This window comes from Eulemur rufifrons, chromosome 7 (assembly GCF_041146395.1).
Source record: "Eulemur rufifrons isolate Redbay chromosome 7, OSU_ERuf_1, whole genome shotgun sequence".
Classification (NCBI taxonomy): domain Eukaryota; kingdom Metazoa; phylum Chordata; class Mammalia; order Primates; family Lemuridae; genus Eulemur; species Eulemur rufifrons.
In genome coordinates this window covers 11,371,080-11,393,899 of record NC_090989.1, presented here as the reverse complement: position 1 = coordinate 11,393,899, position 22,820 = coordinate 11,371,080, and the positions used below count along the sequence as shown (strand labels likewise).

The following is a 22,820-nucleotide window of genomic DNA, read 5'->3' as shown; positions in this document are numbered from 1 at the left end:
ACCTTCTTTTAATGGCTCGGTGCTTATTCCAGATATATATATATAGAGCTATATTTTTTGCACATCTTCAGAAATTAGAGATACTGAAAGAGAGTGGTTACCTCTAAAATGACATGATGATACAACCCTGGCTCAGGGAACAGATCAAGCTCTAAGTCTCAGGAATAAAAAACTGATACTCATCATCCAATCTATATAGTCTTGTATTATGTACATATTAACAGTCTATTTAATGAAAAGTAAGGGACAGAAATAGTTTTCATAAAACTATGTCAAAACTCAGAGCATAAAAATGTAAAACAAAACATTTAATGTACAATCTATTCCGTTTGGCAATGTGTACTGAGAGATAAAAACTTATCAAATGTAACAAAAAGAAAATGTAATTTAAGAAGTGATCTCAGGTCCATAGCTCTTCAGTTCTTCCAAATTTGTAGATCAGAGTGCTAGAAAGATAGGAAAACAAATTATGAGGACAAAACATAAGGAAAAAGCAACACAGAATTCATTTTCTAAATATGCTTTGACAGGTACCTCACTGATCCCTCCGTATCAATTTCTAAAATTCAGTTAAACATCATGGTAGTGTTGGTCTCAATTTGCTTATTTTGTAAAGCAGTTTGTTAACCATGATGGCTTAGCTTAAGTATTCTTTCTTAAAGCCTAGAAAGTTATGACATAGGAATCTTGTTATGAGAGAGACAGATAGACATTTCTCATTGTGGCAGGCATTAGGCCACTCTACATCTCTAGGAGTCTACCATATCTGAGCTATATTCACTGAAGCATCCTAAAACAGACTACACTGCAATTCTTCATTCCTTGAACAGTTACCATGCACTGAGAATAGCTATGTACCAGGCATTTGGCTAAGTGCTGGGATGTGACTGTGAGTCAAAATGGACAAATTTGCTCCCTAATGGAGTTAAGGGTCTAATAGGGAAACAAATAAATGTAAAATTCCAACTGTAAAAAAAAATGTATAGAGAAGCAGCGCATGGCATCATAAGAGTGAAATATAGGATCTGATCTAGTTAGAGAGGTCAAGAAACGTTTTCCTGAGGAGTGGCGACTGACCCAAAATCCAAAAGAATGAGAATTATGTCAGCAAAGTAGGAGAAGGGGTAAGGAGGGAGAAGCAGAGAGATGGAGCAATCTGGGACCATGAAGCAGAACAGGCTGCACCCGGTGCTCAGAACAGACCCAGCACAGCGGAAGCACACGGGTTAGCCTGGTAACTTGCCAGCCTCTGGACAGGATGCACAGTTGATGTAGCTGTCACTGTGCACCTGAACACAGGCCTTTTAATATATATAAGGTTTCTGTTCATCCAATTGTCACTTATGTAGATTCATCTGCCACCACAAAGTGCTCAACCTGAACTTACATTTAATCCCTATATATCGCCTAAAATATCTTCATGAACACTTAGTGTTCCCTCAAAGGGCTGCCAGTCACGTGCCAAGAAATACAAGATAGCAGAACCTATCAAACATTGTTCAAAACCAGGAATCTCAAGGCCACAGTGCAGCAAGAGGAAACCCAGGCAGAGCATGGTGGTCTCTCTGAGAGTTTGGGGAGACCAAAGTGGCTAGAGTTTGCAAGCCAGAGTGCAGAGAGCCACAAGGAGGGAGCCCAGGAGATCCACAGGGGGTGCCTCTTGAGTCTTCAGTTGAGTATTGATCAGTCTACACATTGAAGAAACTACCCAAGGCAAGAAAAGAACCACTGGAAAGAATAGTTCCCAGAGCTCCCACAAGGCTGGAAAGAGTTCACATTCTCACAAGCAGAGTAGAGAAACCTCAGAATACATGAAACATCAACTGGAACATCAGGAAGAACACTCAGAGGGTATGACTACCTTAGTAAAGGGACAAATTAGTCATAGACTAAAGCTGCTCTGGTCCTGTCTAACAAAGCTTTTAAGCAAGACTCAAGAGGATCAAACTATTTGTAAGTGACCTACCTGCATCCCAGAACAAAGCTCAAAATCACTTAAAGGAATACCAAAAAATCCAGCTCCCAAAAATTGCATGCAGAGCAGCAAATAAGGGAAAATAGATGCAAAATGAAGAGTAAATAGAAGCTGAAATGATCAACAGAAGCAGACCCAGAAATGACACAATTAGACAAGAACACTGAAATAGTTACAAACATACTCTGTATGTTCAAGAAGGTAGAGGAAAGCATTAGCATGTTAAAGATGCACATAGAAAATATAAAAAAGAACCAAATCCGGCTTCTGGATGTCTGAGATGAAAAATACACTGGATGGGATTAATAGATTAATCTGCAGAAGTAGAGATTAGAGAATCTGCAGAAGTAGAGACTAGAGAATTTAAAGATATAACAATAGAAACTATCCAAACTGAAACACAGAAAGAAAAAAAAAAGACAAACAGAAAACAAAACAAAACAAAGAACTGATTAGTAAGCTGTGAGACAACTTCAAGCAGCCTAATATACATGTAACTGGAATCCCAGAAGGAAGGAGGGTGGACAGAAAAATTATTTGGAGAAATAACGGCTGAAAACAGCCCAAATTTGATGACAACTATAAACCCATAGATGCAAGAAACTCAAAAAACACCAAGCAGAAAAAATATGAAGAAAACTACACCACAGTACATCATAACAAACTGTTTAAAACCACTGACAAAAACAAAGTTCTTCAAGGCTTGGATTTTACTTAATGATTTGGGGGTCAGATATAATTTTATAAATGGATACCTAAAATACCTATGTTGACATTAAAAGACATTCATTCTGAAAAGTACAGAATATGGGCTTTATTTTGGAGGCTTTTTAGAAGAACTATCCCTAAAAAATACTTTTTATATTGTTCTATTTTCATACTAATTTTATCTTAAAAACTCTATAAAAAACCCAATTCCTCAATAGGTTTTGTATAAACATGCATACTGGCTGGGCGTGGTGGCTCACGCCTGTAATCCTAGCACTCTGGGAGGCCGAGGCGGGAGGATCGCTCGAGGTCAGGAGTTCGAGACCAGCCTGAGCAAGAGCAAGACTCTGTCTCTATCAAAAAAATAGAAACAAATTATCTGGCCAACTAAAAATACATATAGAAAAAATTAGCCGGGCATGGTGGCGCATGCCTGTAGTCCCAGCTACTCGGGAGGCTGAGGCAGGAGGATCGCTTAAGCCCAGGAGTTTGAGGTTGCTGTGAGCTAGGCTGATGCCACGGCACTCACTCTAGCCCAGGCAACAGAGCAAGACTCTGGCTCAAAAAAAAAAAAAAAACACAACAACATGCATACTATGTATTAATTCTGATTTTTCTTATTTTCTTTCTTTAATAAAGGTACTGTACCTAATATGGTTTTTAACAAAGCATAGGCTATGGACACAGCAGTTTGGGTTCAAATGCCAGCTCTGTATTTACCAGCTAGGTGTCCTAGAGTAAACTCTGAGTCTCATATCCTCATCTATAAAATACAACATATATTTAAGTTAATTAAATGGAAATTAATGAGGTAACATATATAAAACATCCAGCTGAAACTCTGGTATACAGCAGGATCCCTAACTAAAAGTCCTATGGATATGCTCTTATGGCCTATGTATGCTCCTATGTAATAGTGAAATTTTTACCATTTAAAAGAAGTTCTATCATTGTAACTAATCAATGGATTTACACATGTTTCTATTTACATGCTGCCATAATAAAGTGGACATTTTTGTGCATGTTACAGGTATGGTTAAGAAATTAGGCAACTTACCTAAAAAATATAAGTGCATTTTGAAAAAACACCGCTAGTCCTGGATAAACATCAATATCTGCACACATAAAGTAAAACAGATTAGAGGGTTACATAGGCAAATGACAGTAACAAAGTATTGTGCCATTTATAATGACATGCTCTATGTATTACAACATACTTATACTGCTATTATTAACTCTAAGACATCTATAATGAAATTGAAATAAGGAAATGTCAATTCTACTCTCCCAAAACAAAGGATTGATCTTAATCTGGATAAAAGTCAATGAACTTGGTTGGGCGCGGTGGCTCACGTCTGTAATCCTAATACTCTGGGAGGCCGAAGCAGGAGGATGGCTCGAGGTCAGGAGTTTGAGACCAGCCTGCGCAAGAGCGAGACCCCCGTCTCTACTAAAAATAGAAAGAAATTATACGGACAACTAAAAATATATAGAAAAAATTAGCCAGGCATGGTGGTGCATGCCTGTAGTCCCAGCTACTTGGGAGGCTGAAGCAGAAGGATTGCTTGAGTCCAGGAGTTTGAGGTTGCTGTGAGCTAGGCTGACATCACGGCACTCTAGCCCAGGCAACAGAGTGAGACTCTGTCTCAAAAAAAAGAAAAAAAGTCAATGAACTTATCGGGTTTTCTTTTTGTCTAAAGTAAAAGTAACTGCTATGGTTCTAGCTGCATCAAAACTGCTGAGGAAGCAGCAACTTGTCCCGTTGCTTCCTATGGCCAATATAGAAACACAAAATGTTAGAAAGATACAAATTAAAAAAAAATTTTTTTTTTTTTTGAGGCAGAGTGCCAGTCTGTCACCCTGGCTAGAGTGCTATGGCGTCAGCCTAACTCACAGTAACCTCCAACTCCTGGGCTCAAGCAATCCTCCTGTCTCAGCCTCCCAAGTAGCTGGGATTACAGGCATGCGCCACCATGCCCAGCTAATTTTTTCTCTATATATTTTTAGCTGTCCATATAATTTCTTTCTATTTTTAGTAGAGATGGGGTCTTGCTCTTGCTCAGGCTGGTCTCGAACTCCTGAGCTCAAACAATCCACCTGCCTCAGCCTCCCAGAGTGTTAGGATTACAGGCGTGAGCCACTGCACCCGGCCACAAATTAAATTCTTGATTATTTAACAAGTCTGTTAATTTATTTTCTTTCATGAATTCAGGAAGTTTTTTTTTTTTTTTTTTTAAAGAGATGGGGTCTTGCTATGTTGCCCAGGCTGGAGGGCAGTAGCCTATTTACAGGTGCAACCATAGCACACTACAGCCCCAAACTCCTAGGCTCAAGCAATCCTCCTGCCTCAGCCTCTTGAGTAGCTGTGACTACAGGGACGTGCCACCACACTCAGCTCTCAGTTCAGGAGTTTCACTGCACAAATGTGACAGATATAAAAAGATTCATTACAACTCATCGTCATGCTCCTTCATTGAATCTATCCTGGAGGAAATGGTTACTATCTTCATAAGAAGAGAAAACAAAAAATTAGAAACCGCTTAAATTTTTGTGGATAATTAACTTTTGCAAAATTATGTTAATAAAAAACACTGGACAGGATGAAGAAACTGCTTCAATTTTTAGCTTTTGATATAATAGCAAACAATATAGCAGCATGGTTAAGAGCTCCAAGTTTGACCCAGATCCCTAGATTTGAATCCTAATTCTACCAGTGCCTAAATTTATGACCTTGGGCAAATTATTTAAACTCAGTATGTGTTAGTCTCCTTACCTATAAAATGGACATTATAACTCCACTTACTTTACAGAGTATGAGAATTAAATGAGTGACTATGTATAGTGCTTAGAACAGTACCTGGCCCAACAAGTGGTATATAAGTGTTAGCTGCTATTATGAATATTAATAGTTCAAGGAAATCTGCTCAGTAAAAGATTTGAAATGTGTTAGAAATATCCTCTGAAATAAAAGCATATTCACTTTACAAACAGAAAAGTATATATAATGAACAATGCTATGAAATAGTAAGATGAGATCCATAATCAAGAAACTTCTCAATATGTACTAGTTCTTTAAAGATTAATATAAACTCAATGAGTACACAACCTTTACAAACAATACTTCCGTATATACCTTACAGGAATGATAATTTAATCCTATTTTCACTATAGAAACTGTGAAGTTTCGTGTGTGGCTTCAACTGCAAAGGTAAATAAGCAGGCCATTATCCTGAGGCTCTCTCTACTTTGAGTTCCTCCGTGACAAACCCCAATCTAACTTAGTATGTAAGAAAAATGAAACCTAACTTGGGAGTATATTTTTTGTAAGAAATAGGTGGGTTTCAGCCAATCACAAACAGCTGAGCTTCAGCTAATCACAGGCAGCCAACTGATCAGATCATGCCCAAATAAGGAAAGCCTCATCACACCAAGCCCAAATAAGGCAAATATATAGCTATAGGCAATCTAAAGATTTCTCTACTTTGCTTCGTTCAACCTATAAAAGCTTGTTGCTCATGCTGCTGGGTAGAGTGCTCTGAACCTCTTCTGGTTCTAAGTGCTGCCCAATTTGTGAATCATCCTTTGCTCAAATAAACTGTTAATTGTCTAAAGTTTTTCTTTTAGCAGAATTTGGAGGGCTTTTGAGGAATTCAGTGATATCAACCTTCCTTTCTTAGAGTTGAGTAAAATGGGTTTAAAATATACTTTCCTATATGATTCCATTTGCATGAAATAGGAAAATCTATAGAAGCAGAAAATACATAGTAGTTGCCTTGGGCTAGGGGAGAGGGGCAATGGGGAGTGACTATTAATGGTTGTAGAGTTTTTTTGGGGGTGATAAAACATTTTAAAACTGGATTGTGGTGATGGAAGCACAACTCTGTGAATATACCAAAAGCATTGAACTGATAACTTTAAATGGGTGAATTATATGGTATGCAAATTACATCTCAATAAGGCTGTTTTTTAAAAAGTACTTTCCTTCATACCTGTGTGCTCTATTAGTATTTTTAATTAAGTAAAATAACACATTTTAGAAATAGTTGGAGAGCAATGTAATTTAAGCATTGGCCAAGCATGGTCCTCTTGTACTGACTTATTTTGTGCCAACTGAAAGAAAAAGGAAAGACAAAGGTATTCCCAGATCTTATACTGATCAAACTATGAGACTTAAGGATATTGCCAAAAGTATTCAAAAATCAGCTGTGGGTCAGGACAAGGGGATGTGACAGTTAAGCAAAGAAGACTGCAAAGAAATTCCAGAAATAGAAGGGTCAGAGGATGAGTAAATTGCATTCTCTGACTCCTATCTTTGGAGTGAAGGAAGAGAGCCAGTGAAACAGTCTTCTGACACTTGCAGAGACTGCTGAGACTGGGTTCTGCTTTTCAACACCCCCCTGCATGAAAAGCTATGGTGCCTGGCACAGCCAGAAAACCCAGAATGGTGTACTAAGAGCTCATTCCACTGCATCAACCGTCTCTGCAGGAAGGGTATACATACATCTTCAGTCCTGCCCTTGAAAAACTCCCCTTATACCTATGACTTAAAAATTATACGATTAGGTTGGACAGAGGTGGTATTAGTGGAAAGAAAAGAAAGATATCAGGGTCCACACCCCTTATCTGAAATCTTTGGGGCAAGGTATGCTTTGGAATTCAGAATTTTTCAGATTTAAGAACAGTAAGATAAAACATATATATAACATAGCACAGCCAGCTGGGTCTGGACAAGCATCCCATAATCAAATACATCCATATTCATTCCTGCAATAAAACATTTGAATACTTACACTAAATGGGATAAAGACCATAATGAGGCCCATGTCAGTTGAGATCAGGTTTTGCTGCCAAACTGGTTATGAAAAACTTAATGTGTAGCCTTTGTGGATTTTAGAATTGCATACCAGGGACAGTAGGCCCATACTGGTTTTCTCACTTTTACCACTGCAACCTCAAGTAAATGGACCTCTAGTATAAGTGGCTGACTATCCAAGGTTAGGAAGGAAATCAGAAACTCTGGAGATGGGCTGAAAGGTAGGGGCTTTGTCAGTGGCTTGGATTTCCTAGTCAAGGTTACCCCATTGCACTAAGTGACCCCACTGACAAGTTTTATTAAACAATTCATGTATCTTCAAACAGAATAATATCTTCAAGCTAACTGAATAATTACACTAAATTTCACTCCAGGTGGAGTTAGCCAAATATAAAAGACATATCTGAATCTCTCCTACAAAATAAAGGAAGAATAAATACTTACTTTGCGTAACATATGCACCAAAAAGAATCCACATGGAAGCAATAAGTGACCCAAACATCAACATGAAACCAATGAAAAGCCAAACTCGAGCACCTGTGTGGAGAAGAGGTTTCATGATTTTGCTCATTTTTGCAGCTCTATAATGTCTTAGGAATCCCTAACACTAGAAACACTATGAACCTACTGTACATATCAAAGATAGTCAGGTATTTACATAAATCTGCTGTAAGTTAACTGAATCATGATTTTTTTAAAAAACTAACAAAAACTAAAAGGGGTTAACCATACCTGGAAAGGGAAGTTATCCTTTTACTGACTAGAGAAGCTCATACCCTAATTAAAAAATGACCCTGTTATATTATCAAAGAATTGTTCCATTAAAAGTAGAAAATAGATTTCACATAGCCATTACCGCATGAGAATGAGAGACTTCAAATGAATAAGGACAAATATGTTCCTTTTTAATCAGTGGTAAGCTTCCAAAATCACACCATTACTCAATACGGTGCAAATGGCAGCCATTCTTCAGGAGTATATTGAGGCTTCAGAGCTGAGGTAGCCAACTTGTACCACATACCCTTGAAAAGTTCAGTCAGAAGCATCTCTTCAACTCTGTATTGCATGAAATTATAGAATCCCAATAACGTAATTATCTGAACACAAGTAGAGTCAACATATTTTTTAGGAAATCAGGTTAACGCTTGTGCCAGACCCCGTACACAAGTATATCGACACCCCATCACCCCGCAGAAGGGGAACAAAGTTCCACTGAAGTGAAAATAAAATCCTAGCCAATTTCCATAATAGAAAACTAAATTTGCCTTAATTGCAAATATTCTGTTACTAAGTGAACAGAAATTCATATATTTTAGACACAAGGGAAAAGCACTGATCAAACACAGAGTGAGACTCTGTCTCAAAAAAAATCCTTTTAATTATTTTCCATCATTTTCTTTATGATGTCCATACATGTTAAACTTTCTAATAGAATTAAACAAGAAAAAAATCTCTCTTGAAAAATAAATATGCTTTTGTTTAACAAAAAATAAAATAACATTTTCCCTTTTTTGCTTTGGCTACAAGGAAGCTCTGAGTTAAGGCTAATGAACAATTAAAAGCATCCATCTTGTCCAAGATTCTAAGAACAATGATATTTTTTTCTACCTAGTTTCTGTTCCTTTTTATATTAATAGCTTTGTTATTTAACTGTTTCATTTATAGTATATTTATTATTTTGATAATATTTTCCTATAAATTTCTCTGGGAATTAAATGGAGATGGTTCACAAACAAACCATTTAGGTAGTATGAAAGCTTAAAGTAGCAATGTCTCAGCATGCCTATAAAACAGTTTGCCCTGAATTTTTGAAGCACTAGACAAAACGTGCACTATATGCACCACATGTAAATATAAATTGCATTGTGGATTTTAACTGAGTAGGAAATAATCATGGAATAAAATGTAACAATCACTTGGTAAGGGTAAAAAGTATGGGCTTTGGAATCAGACAGATCAAAGGCAAACACAAGTTCTACCTGTAATCTAAAAAACTTTAGATAAGTTACAATGAAATGCTCTATAAAAAATAGATAATATTAATAGTAACGTAATCCGCAGTAATGTCTGTGGATTTTTTTTAAGAGTAAGGTCTTGTTCTGCCACCCAGGCTAAAGTGCAATGGTGCAGTCATAGCCCACTGCAACCTCAGACTCCTGGGCTCAAGTCATCCTCCTTCCTCAGACTCCTGAGTAGCTGAGACTACAAGCACATGCCACTATGCCCAGATAAATTTTTTTTTAATTTTTTTGAGATGGGGGTCTCACTATGTTTCCCAGGCTAGTCTCGATCTCCTGGGCTCAAGCAGTTCTCCTGCCTCAGCCTCCAGAGTCACTGGGATTACAGGTGTGAACCACCATGCCTAGCATGTCTGTGGAATATTCTTTAAAGAAAAACAAGTAAATTATTGTGTGCTCTACCACAACACTCTCATTTGCTAATACATTTCTTATTCTTTGTCTCCCCTCATTCCTGACATTACTGCTGAGGTTGGGCCACATGACAGACTAAAAAGTGAGCTCACATGTACACATGCATGCGTGCGTGCGTGCATATGCACACACACGCAGAATGCACTTTTTTTTTCTCTTTTTTTGAGACAGAGTCTCACTCTGTTGCCCAGGCTAGAGTGCCATGGCATCAGCCGAGTTGACAGCAACCCCAAACTCCTGGGCTCAAGTGATCTTCCTGACTCAGCCTCTCAAGTAGCTGGGACTACAGGTACACGCCACCAAGCCCAGCTAATTTTTTCTATTTTTAGTTGCTTGGCTAATTTATTTTTTCTATTTTTTAAGTAGAGACAGGATCTTGCTCTTGCTCAGGCTAGTCTCGAACTCCTGACCTGAAGCGATCTTCCTGCCTCAACCTCCCAGAGTGCTAGGATTACAGGTGTGAGCCACTGTGCCCAGACCAGAATGTACCTTTAACTTAGACTCATCCATCATTTGTCACCATTTTCTCCTTCCTGTACTTTCAACTTAGACTTATCTATCATTTGTTATCATACCCTCCTCCCTAATTCTCCATGGATTCCAGTAGAAGTAAGGTTATAAAATCTACATCAGCATTTAAAGCATCAGGTAGGAAAGAAAGCTAGGCTCTTCACAGCTCCTTTATTTGGTTTATAAGGTTATGAATTTACTGTACGATCCAATTTATATATAGTTGTAAAAAAGGCAAAACTACAGTGATAGAAAGCAGATCAGTGCTGGCCAGGAGGTGAGGAAATGGGGATTAGCTAAAAAAGGAGGAAACTTTTGGGGGTAATGGAAATGTTCTATATTATGACTGTGGTTGCAGTTACAGAACTGTACACATTTGTTAAAACTCAAACTGTACATTGTAAATTGGTGAATTCTGGCTGGGTGAGGTGGGTCACGCCTGTAATCCTAGCACTCTGGGAGGCCGAGGCAGGTGGATCGCTCGAGGTCAGGAGTTCGATCGAGACCAGCCTGAGCAAGAGTGAGACCCTGTCTCTACTAAAAAAATAGAAAGAAATTATATGGACAACTAAAAATATATATACATAAAAAATTAGCCGGCCATGGTGGCACATGCCTGTAGTCCCAGCTACTCAGGAGGCTGAGGCAGGAGGACTGCTTGAGCCCAGGAGTTTGAGGTTGCTGTGAGCTAGGCTGATGCCACGGCACTCTAGCCTGGGTGACAGAGTGAGACTCTGTCTCCCCAAAAAAAAAAAAAAAAAAAAAAAAAATTGGTGAATTTTATTGTATATACATTGTACTCAATCAAGCTGATGAAAAGAAAAAAATATATAGGGTACTATATGGTTCTGGAAAGGAAACAATCACAGCACAGTGGCTAAGAGCATGGAGCCAGACTGTCAGTGTTCAATCCTGGCTCCACCACTTACTTGCTCTGTGACTTTGGACAAACATTTAAGCTCTCTCTACCTTAGCTCCTTTATCTAGAAATGGAGACAATAAGAGCACTCACTTCTTATGATAATTAAATGAGTTAACATGTAAAACTCTCAGGACAGTTTCTGGGACACATTAAGCATCCTATAAGGATTTGCTATTATTTTTTTTTCATTCTTTCTTTCTTTCTTTCTTTTTTTAAATATGGAACGCTTCATGAATTTGCATGTCATCCTTGTGCAGGGGCCATCCTAATCTTCTCTGTATCGTTCCAATTTTAGTATATGTGCTGCCGAAGCGAGCAATTTGCTATTATTTTTAATCATCCTTCAAAATTCCTCTCCCACCTACCCCAAATTTCTGACAATAACCACCAATCACCCTCCCTGGTCCTTGAAGGTTGGAAATAGGACTCCCTGCTCTATACCTTTTACAAAGGGAACTGAAATTCCACTGAAAACAAACCTCTGGATTCTAACAGAATGTGTTATAACTTAAATAAAAGAAAAATACTATTGGATGACAATTCAAAAGAATTCAAACTCCAAAAATAAAGTGCAGATAAACAGCATGTTTCTCATAAACAATTGTATTGTAGTCTGTGAGTGGCTACTCAGGTGAACAGAATTAAAATGTGAAAACACTGCAGTCCTAGTTTTGACTCCCTAATGTGTTCATTGCTTTGGTATTAAAAATCATGAAAGTAACATTACTGCTCAGTAATTAGGATAAAAATAAATCCATCATTAGCACTGGAAGAGTAACCTGGAGTCCAAGAGCCGCTGATTTTGAATAGTAACATTTTATTTATACTGTGGGCAGTATAACATAACAAAAATAGTAACTTCTGGCAGTAACTTTCTTAGGGGTTTGAAAAACACTAAATTTTGTTCAATGTTATTAAAAAATATTTTATAGAATCATTATGCATTCTGAATAAAGACTCATAAGAGGCCGGGCGCAGTGGCTCACGCCTGTAATCCTAGCACTCTGGGAGGCCGAGGCGGGTGGATCGCTGGCGGTCAGGAGGTCAGGAGTTCGAGACCAGCCTGAGCAAGAGCGAGACCCCATCTCTACTAAAAATAGAAAGAAATTATATGGACAACTAAAATATATATATACAAAAAAATTAGCCGGGCATGGTGGCGCATGCCTGTAGTCCCAGCTACTCGGGAGGCTGAGGCAGTAGGATCGCTTAAGCCCAGGAGTTTGAGGTTGCTGTGAGCTAGGCTGACGCCACGGCACTCACTCTAGCCCGGGCAACAGAGTGAGACTCTGTCTCAAAAAAAAAAAAAAAAAAAAAAGACTCATAAGAGAGGCTTTGTTTTTCCTGTTGATAAATTTCTATTTTGTCAACATATATTAACAGCGCAAAGTGCCTTTACCTGTTCTTCCTAAACAGCCGCTTTCATAGCTGTCACCTCTCACCTGAGCATTGGATACAGCATTTATCCTAGAACAATACAAAATCATCTAATGAGTTTTATGCTGTTAAAATACTCCGGTATTTAGAAATCACTTAGAAGGGAAACAGATTCTTTCTTATTTAACATCAACATCTGAATAACTAAATGTACTTTTTAACCTAAATGCTAGTGGATAGAAATGTTATGTTAGTATTATTTTCCTAAAGTACACACAGAAAACACATTTTTTTAAAACTTAAATAAATATATTTTTCCTTTTTATTTACTTTTTTATCGTATTAAAAAAGCCTACAACACCCAATATATTTTTTTTAATTTTTTTTAAATCTTTATTTCTTTTTTTGTTTTTGTCTTTATTACTCTCTTATTTTCTTTCTTTTTTTTTTTTTTTTTTTTTCCCCAAAAACAGTTTTGTGGGAACAACACTCGATAGTCCCAGGTGGTCTCCGATCCAAGTGCTAACCAAGCCTGACCCTGCTTAGCTTCCGAGATCAGGCGCATTCGGTGTGATATGGTCGTAGACAGAAAACATTTATTTTAAGAAATTGCTATATCACTTGTCTCCAGAGATTATAAAAGAAGGAACAATTTTCTGATTCCTTTGACTACTTTACATTTATACATGAATGACTGACTCAGTGTTGGTTGTACCATTTTAAGGTTTTCATTATAATCAAGAGTTAAACAGTTTCTCTTTGTGTTAAAAGTGATTTTCTCTGACCCATTTCTTAAACTGAGAAAATATTTAGTCTATGTATAATAAATAGGCCCATTTTATTCAGCTTCTCCTTCCATTTTTATTAGAGCAAGGTGCATTAATTAGTAGCAGAAATTGCATTTTCTTAGCAGCCTGAATGGATTTAAGTAATTCCATTTTCCATAATATAACCTTTTTTTAAACTCCTAGCAGTATTAAGAAAATTATGTAATCTTAATGTTTAATGTATTTTTTAATTGCTAAAAGACATCCATAAAAAGCTTCCAAACTTTTATGAAGTGAGGTAACCGATAAATCTGAAAATAATTTAATAAAAAACAAAATCCACAAACCAATCTCATTTGAGGCTAATCCTGCCTTCCCCCATATGTTGGCAAACATAGTCAAAGAGCACATTTTAAAAAAAATAATACTCCATGGTAAAAGTTTAGTGTACTACAACACTCACAGTTGATTCACTACTAAAAAAATGTAGAAATGTAACATACTTCATTAAATCTAAGATGCTATCAATTTTAAGATACACCATTATTTTTCAATGCTGCCAAGAAAGAAAAATGTTATTAATTATAATTCTAAGATATAACTGACTGTAAGATATATCCTAACATTCAGAGATATTAATATGTGAAAAAGTATATCTTGGAACTGACAAAATATATTAATTGATCAGTTTAACAAATACAAGAAGAAAGATCACATGATAATCTTTGTAGATGATAAGGTATTTGACTAAATTCCACATCTATTTTTGGTAAAAGACAAAAACAAAGAACACTTAATAAAATGGGAATATATATTTATACTGTTAAAGAAGAGTCCATCAATTAAACTAAAAGTTATTCAAGAAAGCACTGAACATTAAAGGAAAAATATTTTTAGAAAAATAATCTTGAATTGAGAATTACCTTGATACTTACATGAAGAAAGCCAATGTGGAAAACACGCCACATGTGTGAAAGGCATGGTTCAACTGTTCTGGCTTAGGATATACCACAGCTGCATCAATCATTATCCACCAGCCTGTAAAAAACTTAAGAACCAGCCAAAGTCATTGAAACACTGAAACTCTTGTTAGTATAATGCTTTCTCTTTAACATTCCTTTTTTTCCTACAGATATATAAATGGAACATAAAATATTTCTACTTTAAGTTTTAGTTGCTGAAATATAAAAAATAAGAATTCCTTGTTTACTTATTCTTTATAGCAGATGAGGTGAACATAATTAAATCTGTGTAAGATTCTGAAGTTCTGCCCTCAGGGCACATTGAAAAATTTATTATTTGGGAATGGCTTATTTGCTTTTTTCATCCACCATTACTATATGCAGCAGAAACTCTCTTAACTAACCTCCAATGTAACTAACTCTCTGATTTCCTGATGTGCCTTATCGTCTCTGTGGAGAACATTCTCTTTTAATATGCCCAGGCACTTTTGCTCCCACAAATGAGTTGTATACTTACCAAGAGTCAGTTGTCACATCTCCAAAGTGATTTAGGCTTGCTATAGTTTTAATTATGTAATTTAATTAAATATTGTACAACTGAACATGAGCTTATAAAATGTAATGTTTCTATGTAAACTAAGCTGAACAGACTTAAAGTATACAAGTTGCTAAAGAATTTCTTAGGTAAATTAAGTGTAGATGAGATGACCATAAAGCACAAGAAAAACACAAACATCTAAAAGAATTCTACATGCAGAGTGCTTCGCAATTATCTTTCGTTCCTGCTCTGCTTGATATCATTTTGTTTGGCTTTTCTATTGGACTTCAGGTATAGAACTATATGCACATTGAAAGAGATGAATTTTTAAAATGTAAGATACCGATTTTTTTTTTTTTCTTTTTGAGACAGTCTCACTCTGTCGCCCTGGATACAGTGCAGTGGAGGTCGCCCAGGCTAGAGTGCAGTGGCGTAGCCTAGCTCAAGCAACCTCAAACTCCTGGGCTCAAGAAATCCTCCTGCCTCAGCTTCCCGAGTAGCTCAGAGTACAGGCGTGTGCCACTGCGCCCAGCTAATTTTTTCTATTTTCAGTTGCCCATCTAAGTTTTTTCTATTTTTAGTAGGGACGGGGTCTCACTCTTGCTCAGGCTGGTCTTGAACTCCTGACCTCAAGTGATCCTCCCACCTAGTCCTCCCAGAGTGCTGGGATTACAGGCATGAGCCACCACACCCAGCCAACATACTGAAATTTGCTTCAAGAAAAAAAAAGCAACAGGAGCCAGGCACAGTAGTGTGCACCTGTAGGTCCATGGGTACCTATCATCAAGGGGAGGAGGGAGACAGGACCTTTATACTATTCTCTCTACTTTTGTTTATATGCCTATCATTTTCAATAACAAAAAGTTATGAAAAAATGGAAAGAAAAGCAATAGTTCCCTCCACAAATTTCTTCCTTTTACATCCTCCCCAGTGCTGCAGCTGGGGAAACAGATGGTATGTCTTCTCTAGAGCAGCTGCAGGGCTTCAGGTCTAATGCAGCCAGCCTAAGGTTGTTACTGTTGCCTACACATCCTGAGCTACAATGAGTCAAAACAATAATTTTTGGTTACATCAAATTCTGAGCCTTTGAGAATCTTAAACTACTTATACATATTGTATCATTAAGTTAAAAATGCTACTGCCTATAATAATTGCATTAGTACTGGAACTGAAGAAAAGATATTAAATTCAACAAATTTACAAAGTCAGATAAACCCAGAGCCTACCGCACATTGTTAGTATCTAGAACTTGGACAACCACGTATACAAAAAGCAGTGCAATAAAGAGCTTTGGAAGGGTATACACAGTTCAAAGGAATCAACATTAATTGCCAAGGCAAAACATAAGGCATAAATGTCACCAATCAGGCTCTCTCACTTACCAATATACCTGCCACCACAGAGGCCACAGCATTTCTTCTCTCACTCCAGTCAATACATTCACATTCTGGCCAACGAAAATTATCTAGGAAGCCTGCCATTTTTACTCTTTAAGCATGGATTTTTCATCAAACACTGTATTCCTACAAACAAAAAGACAAAAACTGATCAACCTTTTTAAAAAGAAAAATATCTTACTCCTTTCTTAAAGCTTTAAACACAAATTTACTTTAGCTCAGAAGTTCGAGACCAGCCTGAGTCTACTATAGTTAAGAAGAAAAAATTCAGTACTTCAACAAGTACCGATTGAGATGTATATAGAACTGTGCTAGGACACAGGGGAGCTTCCTCTTTGCCAAACAAACACTGTGGTTTTAAAACGTCTAAATTCTTTGACACTTCTCCCATGGAGAGGTAGATCTATGTACTTCCCCTTGAATTTGGGTCAACAATAAAGATTGGTTGACCAATAGAGTAGAGGAAGTGAGGCTATGTAACTTCTGCAACTTCCAAGGTTAGGTCACGGAAGGCAATGCAGCTTCTGCCTGGTTCTCTGGACCACGAACAGCTAGAGTCCTGAGTCACTATGTAAACAAATCCAAAGCTAACATGGTGTGAGGAGACCACGTGTAGATGTTTTGGCCCACAGTTCCAGTTGAAGTCCCACATCAACTGCCAGACATGTGAGTAAAGACACTTTTAGGTGATTGCTGTCCTAGCTACAGCATCGCCCCCAAGCTTTAAGCCTTCTCAAGTGAGGTGCCAGATATAGGGTGCGGGGGTATGTCATTCTGGCTGTGTCCTTTCCAAATTCCTGATCCACAGAATCCAATAAGCATAATAAAAATGGCTGTTTTAAGCCACTGGGTTTGGATGTTATAGATATCTATTGCCAGCAATAGATAACTGGAAGAAGAAGAGAAATGTGGATAAAGAATGATAAAAGTGTATCATACTTATGGGAATTTTTAAAAATAAAGAGATTATGTCCACATGAGATGATTCAGAATGACCATAAATCCTAGAAAGAAAGAAAAAACTTATTTGAAAGCACCAGAAAGTACTGAAAAGCAGGTAGAAAACTTGAGAGGACTTGACCCTTGAAAGAAAATTCAATAAGTGAGATGCACTTTTATACAACTTTTCCCTGAGGAACCCCCACTCCTAGCCCAGGGAATCTCCTTGGCACAGAGTGGATAAAACTTAAGCAAAAAGCCACAGTCTTGGCCGGGCGCGGTGGCTCACGCCTGTAATCCTAGCACTCTGGGAGGCCGAGGTGGGCGGATCGTTTGAGCTCAGGAGTTCGAGACCAGCCTGAGCAAGAGCGAGACCCCACCTCTACTAAGAATAGAAAGAAATTATATGGACAGCTAAAAATATATATAGAAAAAATTAGCCGGGCATGGTGGCGCATGCCTGTAGTCCCAGCTACTTGGGAGGCTGAGACAGGAGGATCGCTTGAGCTCAGGAGTTTGAGGTTGCTGTGAGCTAGGCTGATGCCACGGCACTCACTCTAGCCTGGGCAACAGAGTGAGACTCTGTCTCAAAAAAAAAAAAAAAAAAAAAAAAAAAAAAGCCACAGTCTTATTGGCTTGAGATGTCAGAGGACGGAGTTCAGGACTATCAGAACAGCTGGAAACTGAGGGGTGGAAATCTTGAAAAGGGGTAGATCACAAAAGAGAGTCCTAAATACTTTAATATAAATTCCTGGCCAAGCGCAGTGGCTCATGCCTGTAATCCTAGCACTCTGGGAGGCCGAGGTGGGCGGACAGCTTGAGCTCAGAAGTTCGAGACCAGCCTGAGCAAGAGCAAGACCCTGTCTCTACTAAAAATAGAAAAAATTAGCCAGGCATGGTGGTGCGCACCTATAGTCCCAGCTACTCAAGAAGCTGAGGCAGGACGATCACTTGAGCCCAAGAGTTTGAGGTTGCTATGAGCTAGGCTGATGCCATGGCACTCGTGTGGGCAACAGAGACTCTGTCTCCAAAAAGAAAGAAAGAATATATATATATATACACACACACACACACACATATATAAACTATATGGCTAACCCACTAAAAGCACATGCATGGAGGAGACTCCAAGGAACCCAGCAGAAAAAAGTAGCTGGGAGGCTAAAAGACTGAGCAGAGATTTTAGCTGCTGTGCACTGCAAGGGAGACATTTTAGAGTATGAGTTCTACCAAGTCAGAGAAGATCAGTAAACACTTTGGGGATACACTCTAACAAAGTACAAAACCAAGTCTCCACAATTTCAGGATGATCAGCCAATATTTTACCTGCCTAGTATAACAAAGAGCAATGCTCTTCAGATGAAGATAAGTGAATCTGGAATCTTATAATACATTATTCACAATGTCTAACATATAATTTAAAAATTACTGGACATGCCAAGAAGCAGGACAATGTGATCCATTTTTAAGGAGGAAAAAGAACAATCACTAGAAAGAGACCCCAAAATTACTCAGATATTGAAATTAGGAGATAAGGACTTTAAAGCAGCCATTATTATCACATTCAAGGAGTTACAGGAAAACATGGTCAAAATAATTGACAGAATGGAGAATCTCAGTAGAAAAAGATAAATAATTTTTAAAAGAAAGAAATATAAATTCTAGAAGTGAAAATTATAATATTTGAATTTAAAAAGTAACTAAATGGGCTTAATAGCAGCTTAGAGGCAGTAGGAAAAAAGGACAGTAAACTTAAAGATCAAAAGAAATTATCCAATCTAGAGAACAGAAATTAAAAAAAAAAAAAAGATTGAGAACAAAGAATGAACAGACCCTCTGTGGCCTGAGGAACAATAGTGAGTGCCCTAATATATGTGTAACTGGGATCTCAGAAAAAGAAGAGACAGAATGAGGAAGAAGAAAATATTTGAATAAATAATGGCTGAAAATCTCTCAAATTTGGTGAAAAATGTTACTGCCAAATCCAAGCAGTTTACCCCAAAAAGGCTAAATAGAAAGAAAACATCATAAACCGCAGAAAACCAGAAATAAAGAAAAACTCTTGAAGCAGCCTTATGGGGGAAAAAATCAACACATTAAATACAGCGGAAGAACAGGATGAATGATGGCTGACTTCTCACCAGAAACAATGGAGGCCAGAAGACAATAGAATGCCAATTTTAAAAAATGCTTTAAGGCTGGGTAAGCTGGCTCACACCTGTAATCCCAGCACTTTGGGAGGCTGAGGTGGAAGGATCACTTGAGGTCAGGAGTTTGAGAACAGCCTGAGTAACAAAGCGAGACTTCTGTCTCTACCAAAAAAACCAAAACAAAACAAAACAAAAACACTTAGCCAGGCATGGTGGCACGCAACTGTAGTCCTACCTACTCGGAAGACTGAGGCAGGAGGACTGCTTGGCCCAGGAGTTGAGGTTGCAGTGAGCTATGATCACGCCACTGCTTTTTATCCTGAACCACAGAGCAAGACCTTGTCTCAAAAAACAAAACAAAACAAAACCAAACCCAACTACTATAGCCAGCAAAAATATTCTTAAAAAATGAGGGTGACAGCAATTCTACTCCTATCTACTTACCCAAGAGAAATGAAAACATCTACACAAAAACTTGTACATACATGTTCATAGCCACATTACTGACAGCCAAGGAAAGGAAGCAAGCCAATATATATCAATAGATGGATAAATACAATACAGTATATCCAAACAAATTCAGCAATAAAAAGGAATGAAGTACTCATAGATGTTACTACCTGGAAGACCTTCAAAAACATGCTAAGTAAAAAGCAAAAGACCACGTATTATATTACCCTATTTACATGAAATGTCCAGAATAGGCAAATCTATAGACAGAAAGTAGATAATGGTTGCCTAGGGATGGGGAGGAGGAAGATAGGGAGCGGCTACAAAAAGGCACAAGATGTTAAAATTAGATTGTGGCAATAACTGCACTACTCTGTAAATATACTAAAAATCATTGAATTGTACACTTAAAACAGGTAAATGTTACCGTGTATATATCTCAGTAAAGCTTTTATTTTTAAATGAGAGTAAAATAAAGGTACTTTCAAGTAAACCAAAACTGTGATAATTCATCACAAGATTTGCACTAAAAGAAATGCTAAAGGAATTCTTCAGGCTGAAGGGAAATGATACCAGATGAAACTCAGATCTACAGGAAGGAATGAAGAGTAGCAAAAATGTTCAATATGTAGATAAATATAAAAGACTATCATTTTCTTCTCTTTATTTAAAAGACAATCATTTAAAGCAAAAATTACAACATTGTATAGAATGTCTACAAGATAAATTTATTTCTAAACAGTATGTCAGTTACATTTTCAAATAATATGCTTAAATATAGTTTTAAGTGAGATAACTTTAAATTTAAAGTAATGGGTCCAATTGTTAATCTGAAAAGAGTACAATAAATAAAAAAGTACTGGGAGACAATATTTGCCAAACAAATATCTGGCAAAGGACTTACATCTAGAATATATAAAGAACTCCTGGCCAGGCACAGTGGCTCATTCCTGTAATCCTAACACTCTGGGAGGCTGAGGTAGGAGGATCGCTTGAGGTCAGGAGTTTGAGACCAGCCTGTGCAAGAGTGAGACACTGTCTCTACAAAAAATACAAAAATTAGCCAGGTGTGGTCGAGCCCGCCTATAGTCCCAGCTACTCAGGAGGCCAAGGCAGGGAGATAGCTTGAGCCCAGGAGTTTGAGGCTGCGGTGAGCTATGGTGACACCACTGCACTCTAGCCAGGCAGACAGAGTAAGACCCTGTCTCAAAAAAAAAAAAAAAAAAAAAAAAAAAGCGTACAAAACATTTGAACAAACAATGACAGTAAGCACTTAAAAAGGTGTTCAACATTGTTAGTCACCAGGGAAATGCAAAACAATGAAATACTAACTCACATCCACTAGAATAACTAAAATTAAAAAAATTGACACCACCAAACATCAGTGAGGATGTAGAACAAGTGGAATTCTACATTTCTGGTGGTAGTTTTTTATAAAGTTAAAAATAAACCTATGTAGGCCGGGCGCGGTGGCTCACGCCTATAATCCTAGCACTCTGGGAGGCCAAGGTGGGCGGATCGTTTGAGCTCAGGAGTTCGAGACCAGCCTGAGCAAGAGCGAGACCCCATCTCTACTAAAAATAGAAAGAAATTATATGGACAGCTAAAAATATATATAGAAAAAATTAGCCGGGCATGGTGGTGCATGCCTGTAGTCCCAGCTACTCGGGAGGCTGAGACAGGAGGATCGCTTGAGCTCAGGAGTTTGAGGTTACTGTGAGCTAGGCTGACGCCACGGCACTCACTCTAGCCTGGGCAACAGAGTAAGACTCTGTCTCAAAAAAAAATAAAATAAAATAAAATAAACCTATGTAAAACCCAGCAATTCCATTCCTAGGAGTTTACCAAAGAGAAGTGAAAACACACATCCACACACAAAAAAGCTTTGTACCAGAAAGTCTGTAGTAGTTTTATTGATAACAGCCCAAAACTGAAACAACCTAAGTGTTCATCAATAAAAGAATGGTAAAACAAATTATATCTATTCATACAATAGAATACTATTCAGGAATAGAAAAAAAATGAACTGATACACATAACCACACAAACATGATTTGAGTAAAAGAAGGCAGACACAAAACAGTATATACTGTATGATTCCATTTAAATGAAGCTTAAGAAGAGGTAAAACTTATCAATGGTCACTGAAATCAAAACAGTAGCTACTGGCCAGGCGTGGTGGCTCACACCTGTAATCCTAGCACTCTGGGAGGCCGAGGCAGGAGGATCCCTCGAGGTCAGGAGTTCAAGACCAGCCTGAGCAAGAGCGAGACCCCGTCTCTACTAAAAATGGAAAGAAATGATCTGGACAGCTAAAAATATATATAGAAAAAAATTAGCTGGGCATGGTGGCGCAAGCCTGTAGTCCCAGCTACTTGCGAGGCCAAGGCAGAAGGATTGCTTGAGCCCAGGAGTTTGAGGTTGCTGTGAGCTTGACACCATGACACCCCAACTCCGGGCAACAGAGTGAGACACTGTCTCAAAAAAAAAAAAACAAAAACAAAAAAAAAAACCAGTAGCTACCTATAGGGGGTGAGGACTTTTTGAGGTGATGATGGAAATGTTCTGTATCTTGATTGGGATAGTGGTCACAAAGGTATATACATTTATCAAGTCACTGAAGCGTACACTTAAGATCTGTATGTTTAACGGTATGTACATTTTACCAAAAAAAGTTTTAAAAATCTTATTCAGATATGATTTAGCTGTACTAATGTCTTACTCTGAATGCAATATGAGCACATTTTATCAAGATATTCTGCAGACAGGTTAATGAATTGTTATGAAAGATTAAATATTAACTGGCTAAAACAAGTATGGGGAAGGTCACCATGAACCTAAGACAAAGCCTGAAGATTAAAACAAAATAAAATTTACTTC

General features: G+C 37.7%; 1 protein-coding gene and 1 non-coding gene across 6 annotated transcripts in view; both read right to left on the bottom strand.

Moving 5' to 3' along the window:
- TMEM50B (transmembrane protein 50B) overlaps positions 1-22,820 on the bottom strand; it is a 57,405-nt gene that overhangs the window by 1,297 nt on the left and 33,288 nt on the right. For 4 of the 5 annotated variants that reach the window (XM_069474990.1, XM_069474986.1, XM_069474988.1 and 1 more), the window contains exons 2-7: positions 16,387-16,527; positions 14,440-14,552; positions 12,760-12,827; positions 7,941-8,033; positions 3,741-3,798; positions 3-446 (exon numbers count right to left, since the gene is read on the bottom strand). In XM_069474990.1, coding sequence (XP_069331091.1) covers positions 401-446; positions 3,741-3,798; positions 7,941-8,033; positions 12,760-12,827; positions 14,440-14,552; positions 16,387-16,485 — 477 coding nt within the window. In that variant the 5' untranslated portion in view covers positions 16,486-16,527 and the 3' untranslated portion in view covers positions 3-400. Of the gene's footprint in view, positions 1-2; positions 447-3,740; positions 3,799-7,940; positions 8,034-12,759; positions 12,828-14,439; positions 14,553-16,386; positions 16,528-19,558; positions 19,580-22,820 lie in introns of those variants that run through there. The other variant, XM_069474989.1, reaches the window with a different exon arrangement.
- LOC138388779 (U6 spliceosomal RNA) lies at positions 11,573-11,679 on the bottom strand. The gene has a single exon (XR_011234269.1). It is a non-coding gene; the product is annotated as a U6 spliceosomal RNA (small nuclear RNA).